At 39.5% G+C, this 12,383-nt stretch overlaps 1 protein-coding gene across 1 annotated transcript in view; it reads right to left on the minus strand.

Moving 5' to 3' along the window:
- si:ch211-113e8.11 (uncharacterized) overlaps nucleotides 1–6,017 on the minus strand; it is an 8,574-nt gene extending 2,557 nt beyond the window's left edge. The window contains exon 1 of the mRNA XM_061916490.1: nucleotides 5,768–6,017. Within this exon, the coding sequence (XP_061772474.1) occupies nucleotides 5,768–5,850 (83 nt within the window). The 5' untranslated portion in view covers nucleotides 5,851–6,017. The remainder of the gene's footprint in view (nucleotides 1–5,767) is intronic.
- Between the last annotated feature and the right edge of the window lie 6,366 nt (nucleotides 6,018–12,383).

Raw genomic sequence — 12,383 nt, forward strand, 5'->3', positions numbered from 1 at the left:
ACCACGGTACGCAGCCGCCGGCTTCATTTTCCCCCGTAGAAGAAGCGCGCGGTGCATGCTGGGATATATGACTGCGCCAGGTGTGCCGTTTTCATTTGAATGAATGAATGAAATAAGTTTATTTCGGTCATATAATCAATCAAATCAAATCAATCAACCATTGTGTGTGATCAGTTTTACAGTACATGTTATATCTATAAAATAATGCACATTTACACACGAAAGAAAAGAAAAGAAAAAAGAGTGACCAAAAAAGGAACAGGCTGAAGCCAAAGCTTATATTTGCCTATCTTATACCTTCACAGAAAATGATATTGCCTGGAACATCAACATAAAAAAAATAAATAAATCAAAAATCAATGGGATGAAAGTAATTTTAACTATATTTTATAATTTTCAATTATTTCACCTTTCAATGTTTTCTTAAACCTTACCAAAGAATTGCATGTCTTCAGCTCATCACTGAGCTTGTTCCACCATTTAACTCCTAAAACTGTAATACATTTGTATTTTATATTTGTTCTCGCTTTACCTATTTCAAAAATCGATATCCCCCGTAAATTATAGTTGTCTCCTCTTAAATGAAATAGCCTGAGAATACAAGCTGGAAGGCTGTTATTTTTTACTCGAAACATAATTTCCATGGTTTTTAAAAACACAATGTCTGAAAATTTTAATACATTTGAACTCATAACTAATGGATTGGTATGTTCATAGTAGCAGGCTTTGTGTATTATTCTAATGACCCTTTTTTGAAGTTTTATTATTGGGTCTATGTTTGTTTTATAAACATTTCCATTTGTGTGTTTATGTTTGGACCCCAAAATGGCTCCTATTGAGAGACATGATTTCAGGAAAGCAGGAATTGTCACAGAACCGCTAGACAACAGCAGCAACACTGACTCCATTAACCACGTCTCAAAATAGTGCAAAGCAATAACAATATATCAATAACTCAACGTTGCTCAAACGATAATGTCACACAAAATAAACATGTAAAGCTCACTTTATTAAGTTATTCCTCATCCACCAATCCCTCAAATTCTTCTTCTTCAGTGTTCGAATCAAACATGCAACAACAGGTCTCACAACTACGGTCAGCAGCCGCCGACTTCATTTACCCTCGTAGTAGAAGAAGAAGCGCGGGGTGCATGCTGGGATATATGACGTCATTAATGGAGTCAGTGTTGCTGCTGTTGTCTAGCAGTTCTGTGACAATTCCTGCCTTCCTGAAATCATTTTGGGGTCTTTACATAAACACACAGAAACGGCACGTGTGATAGCAAAATGACTTGTACTCGTTTTAATTGATGATGTTCTTTGAACGGGTCGCCAAAAGTTGTTTATTGGGCTCAGGAATGTGACACTTAGCAAGAGATCTATTATCTGATCAAGCTCTGTCTCCTGTGTCTTTGATGTAACATGTGGACTATAGTTGACCTGGGCATGTGTGTTCCTCTTCCTGACCCCCAACGGAGCTAAATTAGTTCCCTTTCCTGAGTGACCCCCCCCCTCTGGGCAAACGACACCCTCTCCCCTTCGCAGGACTTTGGGTATTCATTCCACTGGTGTACTGTATGTAAATGAGCATGGAGGGTGGGACTTCTGAGAATGTATAATTGTCATGTCAAGTTCTAAAGGCGTTAGAACAAGCTGGAACAAACGGATGTATCGTTCTGGTTTGGTCTCACTTTGCAACGCTTGTTATTATTTGTTTGTTAGCTTTAAAATGATGTATTAAAGTATTTGTCACTAAAGGATCATCTTTAAGAAATTTCCACGACACACGCCTGGTGCGGTCATATATCCCAGCATGCACCGCGCGCTTCTTCTTCTTCTACGGGGGAAAATAAGGTAGTTGACTGCTGACCGTAGTGGCGAGACCTCTTGTGGCATGTTTAGTTCGGACACTGAAGAAGAATTTGAGGGATTGGTGGATGAGAAATAACTTAATAAAGTGAGCTTTACATGTTTATTTTGTGTGTTGTGTTGTGTGACATTATGGTTTGAGCATTGTTGAGTTATTGATATATTATTGCTTTGCACTATTTCCAGTGTTACTATATTGTGATTGCACTAACCTTTGATTTACCGTAACAGTATCAGACTGTTTTTTACCTGTTTATTGAATCCGGGCAAATAATCAAACTGTTTATTAATTTTGGGAGTAAACGGAGTTGTCAGAAGGCTGGTTTGTAATCCATTAATAAAGTTTAACTGAGCTATCTGACTGTTTTGTTGACATTCCCTTTAGCGCAGCTCCATCTAAAGGATGTATAACGTAACCCCAGCCTCTACTGTAGCATCTATTCTATGCGCCTTATAATGCGGTGCGCCTTATATATGAACAAAGTTTTAAAATAGGCTATTCATTGAAGGTGCGCCTTGAAGTGCGGAAAATACGGTAATTAAAAACAAGCAAATGCACTGAAAATGTGTGCTACTGCTTGTCACCGTAGGTGCTGCAGCTACCTTCCACTTAGCACTTTCTACCGGAAGTAGAAGTGCCGTTCATTCTTGTAGCCGTCCGTAGCGTTTCTACTCTCGTGGATTCTTCATTCATCACTCCCAGCAACTTTTGAAAGTTTTACAATATAAAACTGAAACTGTTTCTACTTACTGAACTGTCCCGTGTGTGATGTTTGTAGGGGTGTTTTCATGCATACGTAATGTAATGAAGCTTGTGTCGTTAGCATTAGCTGATATGCTAACATGAACTAGTGTCTTTGTTAGTATTATTAACTTGCAACGGCATTCTTTTTATATTGTTTCGGTTTTGTAAATTGACCAAAACGTCCCCGGTGAGTTATTGAATCTGTGTAGCTGATTGGAGAGAGCTTGCGCAGCTCGTGGGTCCATGATGATGACTTCTGTTTTGTATGACCAGCCGTTTTACTGCCGTGTTGCAGGCAATAATAATTGACGGAATATTTATGTGTAAATAACTCATTTCACAGCATATATATCTGTGGCTTATACCTCAAATCCCTTCACTGGCTTCCTGTTCCACTCAGGACTGAATTCAAAATCTCCCAACTAACTCACCACTGCCTCCATGGAAATGCCCCCCTCTACCTCAAAGAACAGCTCACCCCTAAATCCTCCACACGACACCTCCGCACCAAACAGGCTAACCTCCTCCAACCTCCACGGACAAAGCTACGAACTATGGGAGACCGGGCTTTCTGCTCCGCTGCTCCCAGTCTGTGGAACACTCTCCCTGACCACCTGAGGGCACCTCAGACTGTGGATGCTTTTAAAAAAGGTTTAAAAACCCATCTTTTAAAAAAAGCCTTTTTGTAGTCATGCATGCTGGTTCTAGCTATTGGGCTGTTTCTAGTTTTATATTTCATTTGTTTTTATTATCTTTTTATTATTATTATTATTACTATTTTTTACACTGTGGCACTTTGAAGTTGTTTGCTCAACGTAAAGTGCTTTTTTTTTTTTTTTTTACAGATAAAATCTAATATAGTCCGGTGCAGAGAATATATGACGAAAAAAAATTTTGCCCCGAAAATGTAATGAATGCGCCCCTAATAACAGTGTGAGAATTTTACCTTAAAAATAAATAGTTTTACAGCATATTAAACTAAACAGTAAAATTTTGACAACAGAGCTGCCAGTTTAGTTATTTTTTACAGTAAAAACTACAGTTATTCTTTATTACAATAAATGGAAAAAAAATGTGCAACAGTTTTTTGACTGTAAAATTCTGGCAACTGAGCTGCCTTATGGTAAAATCTACAGTGTGTTCCTGTAAATGGAAAACTAACAGTATCACAAAGTCATTGTCATTTTTACAGTGTACAATTGGATGGGTAACAGATATTATAGTATTTGTTTTTAATTTAACAAAAAATGTCCGCATGAATGTAGCTGAGATAGGCTCCAGCACCCCCTGCCACCCCAGAAGGGACAAGCAGTAGAAAATGGATGGTTGGGCTGTATTATATTAAAATGTGCGCAATGCATGTGTTTTCTTTGTCAAAATGATAAGTGTATGCATTTAGATAGAAAAGATACAAGTGTTTTAGTCCCAGGCTTTGGCGGGCCACATAAAATGAAGTGGTGGGACAAATCTGGCCCCCGGGCCTCCAGTTTGACAGCAATGTGCGGATCGATACTGAAATGTCGACACATGATACTTAGGCGCTTGTCTCGATTGTCAAAGCAAAATATTGATACTTGAATTATGTGAGAATGTATATCAACGGGAACAAGTAACTAGAACAGAGGTTCTTAACCTGGGTTCCATGGAACCCAAGGGGTTTGGTGAGTCAGCCTCAGGGGTTCGGTGGGGGTCAAAACCCACCTGACTCATCGTGTAAATACAAACTTCTCCTTATCGGCGTATTACGGATACGGTAACAGCTGACTGATTTGCAGGTGTGTCATTTGTTGTGAGTTTATGCACTGTGTTGGTTTTGTTGTTTGAACAAGGTGGTGTTCATGCACGCTACATTTTGTGCACCAGTAAAAAACCATGCTAACACTTCAATATGGAGGACATATTCACCATTAATTAGGTGCTTATTAAAATGCAAATTAGTAACATCTTGGCTCTTAACTAGTCAGTATTAAGTACTTATTAAAGCCTTATTCGGCATGGCCTTATTATAACTCTAACCAAATAACTCTGAATTAAGTCTTTATTACTTAGAATATGTTTCCCTAGTGTCCAAATAATTCTAAATTTGACATGATCTATGGTCTGGATTATGGTTTTGTTATTTTTTGGACCTCTTTAGTTCCTGTTTGCGCTACCTTGTTTTGTTGGGGGGAGGGGTTGCAGCTTAGTGCGAGGTTTGTTCTCCCGGGATGCAAACGGACTATTCTGGACAAGGTTTGCAGGTAGGAACGTATTTATTAATTTGATCAATCTTGGCAGGGCATGAGGTAAACAAACAAACTATGGCGGGGAACAAACACAAAACTGTGGCAAGAAATAAACAAGACTTACGTGGGCACGGCATGAATCGAGCAACATGAAGTGAAGTTAATTATATTCATATAGCGCTTTTCTCTAGTGACTCAAAGCGCTTTACATAGTGAAACCCAATATCTAAGTTACATTTAAAGCAGTGTGGGTGGCACTGGGAGCAGGTGGGTAAAGTGTCTTGCCCAAGGACACAACGGCAGTGACTAGGATGGCGGATGCGGGAATCGAACCTGCAACCCTCAAGTTGCTGGCAAGGCCACTCCACCAACCGAGCTATACCGTCCCCAATCTTGGCAGGGCATGAGGTAAACAAACTATGGCGTGGAACAAACACAAAACTGTGGCAAGAAATAAACAAGACATGTGGGCAACGCATTAATCAAGCAACGTGAAATGTGGTATTGCATGAAAACAAGCAATGACGCCAGGCCGACTGACTGGCAAAGACAGGCTTAAATAAGGGTTTTGAATAGAAACAGGTGCGCTGTCCGAACACCAGAGGCAGGTGAAGATCACAAGTCGGCATGGTAACTAAACAAAACAAGGGACGCAAACAGGAACTAAAAGAGTCCAAAAACATAATCCAGATCACAGATCATGACAAATTAAGTCTTTGTTGCTTAGAATATGTTCCCTATACTAAAGTGTTACCAAAAACGTATAACTTTGAAAAAAATAAAAATAAAATTGTTTTTCACTAAATAAGGGTTGGGTGAATTTGACTGTATCAGATCGGAAAGATGAGCGGTACAGACAGAAGATCGTGCATATTTAAAAGAAATAATTGGCCTGCAGGAGCAAATAAAGCTGCTTTTATTTATTTACCTTCCGCCATCATTCTTGCAGACTGACTCCTCGTCCCCGTCAGACTCCGACGACGACCCGCTGTATCCGACCAGAGCCTCCATGTTTACCCGTTGGTTGTAAAATATAAATATTTATACATTAACGCATAATGCAAAATATCGAACCAATAGCTTTTAATCGTCGCTAATTCCGCAAAAAACAAGACATGCTAACGCGTTAGCTGCTGCGTTCTTCTTCTACGGTTTACGCCTCACTAGGATAGCATGACTGCCATCTAGAGTACAGAAGTGGTATTGCACCCTAATGAGACTTAAAGGCCTACTGAAAGCCACTACTAGCGACCACGCAGTCTGATAGTTTATATATCAATGATGAAATATTAACATTGCAACACATGCCGATACGGCCGCTTTAGTTTACTAAATTGTAATTTTAAATTTCGCGCCGAAGTATCCTACTGAAACGTCTCGGTATGATGACGCGTGCGCGTGACTTCACACATTGTAGAGGACATTATGTTCCAGCATCGTTCCCAGCTATAAGTCGTCTGTTTTCATCACATAATTCCACACTTTTCTGGACATCTGTGTTGCTGAATCTTTTGCAATTTGTTCAATGAATAATGGAGACGTCAAAGAAGAAAGCTGTAGGTGGGAAGCGGTTTATTGCAGCCGTGTTTAGCAACACAAACACAGCTGGTGTTTCAATGTTTACATTCCCGAAACATGACGGTGAAGCTTTTACTATGGAACAGAGCGGTCAAGTGAACACGGTTGGATTGGACCACACACACAAAGTACAGTGTATTATGCAGCAATCATTTAGAAAGATGGTGTTTCGAAGAGGGTCCCTTGCGAAGGGCAGAGATGGGCATCGCCACCACCCGTCGACTGGTGCTGAAGAAAGGTGTGGGGCCAACCTTCAGGTTGTACAGGTACGACCATATAATCTCACTAAAATACTAGTAACACAATAAGCAGATAAAGGATTTTCCAGAATTATCCTAATAAATGTGTCTAATAATATCTGAATCGCTCCCACTGTATAGTCTTTTTATTTTTTTTATTTTTTTTTGTAGTCCTTCACTATCCACAAATCCTTCATCCTCGCTCAAATTAATTGGGAAATCGTCGCTTTCTCGGTCTGAATCGCTCTAGCTGCTGGTGGCCATGATTGTAAACAATGTTCAGATGTGAGGAGCTCCACAACCCGTGACGTCACGCGCACATTGTCTGCTACTTCCGGTACAGGCAAGGCTTTTTTATTAGCGACCAAAAGTTGCAAACTTTATCGTGGATGTTCTCTACTAAATCCTTTCAGCAAAAATATGGCAATATCGCGAAATGATGAAGTATGACACATAGAATGGACCTGCTATCCCCGTTTGAATAAGAACATCTAATTTCAGTAGGCCTTTAACTTTTTCACCCGGAAAAAGCCACACCGACTGTTCATGTTTGAAAGGCTTTTTTGTAAGTTCGGGAATGCAGAACAATACATTTTAATTTCACTATAATCTTGTAACCTATTTTTATGAACATGCCTTTTTGTGATGTTAAGTTTCTGTTATAAGCTGTTTTACAGTATATGCCTTGAGCTCTTATTTTGAAGGCGCAAGAAGCGGAAGTGATGACTGTGCCGTGGAGCGGAGTTTTGAAAACAAACGCTGACAGGAGCTTAACACCACAAAGAGGTGAGTCAATAAAAACAGGTTACATCAATGAATAATTAAAAAATATTTAAAAAAATGTTTTTTTGTCATAATCGTCGCTAATTCCGCAAAAAACGTGACATACGAATGCGTTAGCGGCTGCGTTCTTCTTCTACGGTTTACGCATCACTAGGGTAGCATTACTGCCGTCTAGAGTACAGAAGTGGTATTGCACACTAATGACACTTAACTTCTTCACCTGGAAGAAGCCACACCGACTGTTTATGTTTAAAAAGTTTTTTTGTCAGTTCAGGAATGCAGAACCATGCCTTTAATTTCATTATTGTTGTAACATATTTTATGGACTTGTCTCTTTGTGATGTTAAGTTCCCGTTATAAGCTGTTATACAGTAGATGCCTTGAGCTCTTATTTTGAAGGCGCTAAGAGCGGAAGGGGTGGAGGTGAGTTTTGAAAACAAAATAAAAGCGGTCCTCGTGTAAAACTGGAGCTTCCGTGTTCGTAGTTTTATACATTACAGACAACATATATAAACCCTTGGTTACATTATTTATGATTTTTAAAAGATAAAATTGTCTTTTTTGTCATAATCTTTGCTAAATCCGCAAAAAAACGAGAAATGAAAACGCGTTAACTGCTGCTTTTTTCTTCTACGGTTTACGCCTCACTGGGATAGCATGACTGCCGTCTAGAGTACAGAAGTGGTATTGCACACTAATGACTCTTGCCTCCTTCACCCGACTGTTTATGTTTAAAAAGCCTTTTTGTCTCTTCAGAAATGCAAACATTGCCTTTAATTGTGTTATCATTGTAATCCATTCTTATGGACTTACCTCTTTGTGATGTTGAATTCCCGTTATAAGCTGTTATACAGTATATGCCTTGAGCTCTTATTTTGAAGGCGTAAGAACGGAAGTGGTGGACCGTAGTTTTGAAAACAAATTGTTCCTTGTGTAAAACTGGAGCCTCCGTGTTTGTTATTTTGTTGTTTTATACAGTACAAGCGACATATATAAACCCTCAGTTGCATTAATAATCATTTAAAAAAGAAGCAATTTTCTAATTCCGCAAAAAACGAGAAATGCTAACACGTTAGCTGCTGCGTTCTTCTTCTACGGTTTACGCCTCACTAGGATAGCATGACTGCCATCTAGAGTACAAAAGTGGTATTGCACCATAATGACACTTGCCTTCTTCATCCGTAAAAAGCCACAGCGAGGTTTTTTTGTCAGTTCGGGGATGCAGAACAATATTGTTTTAATCAAATGTTTAATAATCATTAAAAATATATATATATTTAGCTGTCATTAAAACTGAGACAAAAACATATATGAATTGTCCTCATTATAATTTAGCCCTTTTACTTACTGGTATATTAACAGTTCCATAAACATAATATTGGGTGCTGATCTATATCAACTCAAAAATAACTTTTGTGAAAATACCCAATGTCAGGCAATTCAAGTCAAAAAGCTTGATTGTTTTATTAAAGCGGTGTCCAAACTTTTTTCCACCAGGGGCCACATAACAAAAAGCCATTTTGATATGTTTTTATTTTATGAAAAGAAATGCTAAAAGCAGACATGGCATATGTTTAAAGACATAACTTAGTGTTAGCTTTGAGTTATAGCTATAACTTGTAGGTGACAATGTGTATTATTATGACTCAGGGGGTGCAGAGTGAGGACAGGGGGTCATTTGCATCAGCTGAGGTTATGTTGGCCCACGACATATTGTTAAAAAAAATCCCCCGCAAAAATATAAGAGAAAAAACAAAATTTTAAAATGTATTGTGAACAAGCTGACATTTTGATACTAATATGATACAATTTGTCACATATGGCACAAAGCTGGCAATTAGTTTTGATGTCAATTTGAAGCAATTAAAAATAAATATAAAAACTCCCACACATCCTTGCACTTTTCAAATGTATCAAATTTTTAGGTTTGCTCTCATTACAATATGTCATTTTGTTCTTTTTACTATTTTACAGGTTTTTCTCGACATTGCAACACAACTCGAGCTGCCCTGCGGCCACATTTTGGACTCCCCTGTTTTGTATGAACTCATTCAATATCTACAGTACAGTAAGAATAGTTGAACTGCAATGTTTGACACCCTTTTGAAGCTTTGAGAAAACTATATGTGGTCCAGACCAGAGTACCAATGAACCCACAAGTGTGACCAAAGATAATAGTGATCAACAAACAGCTAATAAAAAGATCACACTGATATTGAAAATATCCATCCATCCATCCATTTTCTACCGCTTATTCCCTTTCGGGGTCGCGGGGGGCGCTGGCGCCTATCTCAGCTACAATCGGGCGGAAGGCGGGGCACACCCTGGACAAGTCGCCACCTCATCGCAGGGCCAACACAGATAGACAGACAACATTCACACTCACATTCACACACTAGGGCCCATTTAGTGTTGCCAATCAACCTATCCCCAGGTGCATGTCTTTGGAGGTGGGAGGGGCCTATCCCCAGGTGCATGTCTTTGGAGGTGGGAGGGGCCTATCCCCAGGTGCATGTCTTTGGAAGTGGGAGGGGCCTATCCCCAGGTGCATGTCTTTGGAAGTGGGAGGAAGCCGGAGCACCCGGAGGGAACCCACGCATTCACGGGGAGAACATGCAAACTCCACACAGAAAGATCCCGACCCTGGATTTGAACCCAGGACTGCAGGACCTTCGTATTGTGAGGCAGACGCACTAACCCCTCTGCCACCGGGAAAATATCATTTTTTTTAAAAATATATTTTTCTTGAAAGTTTTTTGGAAATATATTTTCGAAAAAACTGTCTTGAGAAAGAGGCGTGATGCCCGTCTTATTCATTCAGGGTTGTCTCATTTAGTGTATTTCTTATATCTTTCATTTCTTACCCATAAATTGGTTTTAGGACAAAATAGTCAATTTATCTGAAACGCCATTTTTGTTCATTCTGATTGTAAAGCGATTCATAATTAAAAAAATAATAAAGTGAATTATATTTATATAGCGCTTTACATAGTAAACCCCAAAATCTGAGTTCCATTTAAAGCAGTGTGGGTGGCACTGGGAGCAGGTGGGTAAAGCGTCTTGCCCAAGGACACAACGGCAGTGACTAGGATGGCGGAAGCTGGGATCAAACCTGGAACCATCAAGTTGCTGGCACGGCCGCTCTACCAACCGAGCTATACCGCCCCCCCAAAAATATGTATGTATTTTGTCTTTTATCTTAAATATAAGAATCAAATATTTAAAATGAGATTTTCTATTATGTAACCTGTTTTGAAAAAGTGGTATAATTTTTATATATTTGAATTGAGAAAAGTTTTGTTTCTAGAATCAATTCGAAATCGAATCGTTTGGTGTCCAAAGATTCACACTCTGACAAAACATGCATCAGATTAAATTCAAGTTTGATTTTAAAAACTATTTAAAAATGTTTCACATGATCTAAAAAAAATGGAAAAAATCAAATTCTGCCTTACATCCTGCACTGATGTTGTCTTAACTCATTGCGGCCACTGGAGGGCGCTGTTCTGCGGGTGGCTGCTGACTCGCTTTCACCCCCAAACAGTGCTGCTATGTTAGCCTATTTAAAGGTAAAATGACGTTATAATATACACCAATATACCGTGTCAGCGATAATGTTTTAGTTCTGCAGACTTTCCTTTAGTAACGACGAATCGTTTACGCACAATAATCGTTCCTCGAAACACTTTGGGATTCCGGTACGATAATGTGTCATTTGTCGTCTGGCAACCCGTTCCACGCCAGCAACAGGTAGCGACAAACGTATGACGTCACATTAGTGCCAAAAATCCCAGCGCATAAAACTGTTATCGCGCGCTGATTCTCCGATTCGTGTACGCGCGCGACACCCTTTTGCACGCGTTTGGTGCCTTTTTGCGTGCGCGCGGTGTCTTTGTGCGCGCGTGCGGAGCCTTTGTGCGTGCGCGTAGTGCCTATGTGCGCGCGCGCCGTTTTCGTTTTGGCACTTTGTGGGCGGGTATGCTTAGACCACCTCTCCTTTCTGATTGGTCAGGCGAAAATAGCTGCGGGCCAATCAGAAGTCTAGTAGGGCGGGTCATCGTCAATATGTATCAAGATGATACAGCTCCTGTCGACAATATGTATCAAGATGATACAGCTCCTGTCGACAATATGTATCAATATGATACAGCTCCTGTCGACAAACACATTCTAAAAAGTCCAAATTTAGTGGAGTTGTGGAAAATGTCAGTTGAATTTTATCTAAAAGCCTTTGAAGAAGGTAATGTCTCATCTGTTGAGAGAACATCACATAGTTAATGTGATTAATTTATTCATTTTCTTTCCTCTATCTATCTAATTGTAATGATATTCTACTAAAATAGTCATTACAATCATGACATCAATAATTAGGCCCATATGCTAATCATGTGGTCCTGATATGAAGTACACATAGATAAGTGGCTTCAGGTAGACTCTGATGTAAACTTCAAGTAGATAGAGGAAAGAAAATGAATAAATTAATCACATTAACGATGTGATGTTCTCTCAACAGATGAGACATTAACTTCTTCAAAGACTTTTAGATCAAATTCAATTGACATTTTCCACAACTCCACTAAATGTGGACTTTTTAGAATGTGTTTGTGGACAGGAGCTGTATCATCTTGATACATATTGACGATGACCCGCCCTACCAGACTTCTGATTGGCCCGCAGCTATTTTCGCCTGACCAATCAGAAAGGAGGGACGGTCTAAGCATCCCCGCCCACAAAGTGCCAAAAGGAATACAGTGCGCGCGCACGCAAAGATGCGCCGCGCGCGCGCACGAAGTGGAGAATCAACGCGCGATAACAGATTTTAGGCGCTAGGATTTTTGGCACTAATGTGACGTCATACAAACGGCAAAGAAGTGATCATGTTGTACGTTTCTTTATTATTAGTATTTTCTCAACTGTTTATTAATAAATGTAAACATTTACAAA

Source organism: Nerophis ophidion, linkage group LG01 (assembly GCF_033978795.1).
Source record: "Nerophis ophidion isolate RoL-2023_Sa linkage group LG01, RoL_Noph_v1.0, whole genome shotgun sequence".
In the NCBI taxonomy this organism is placed as follows: domain Eukaryota; kingdom Metazoa; phylum Chordata; class Actinopteri; order Syngnathiformes; family Syngnathidae; genus Nerophis; species Nerophis ophidion.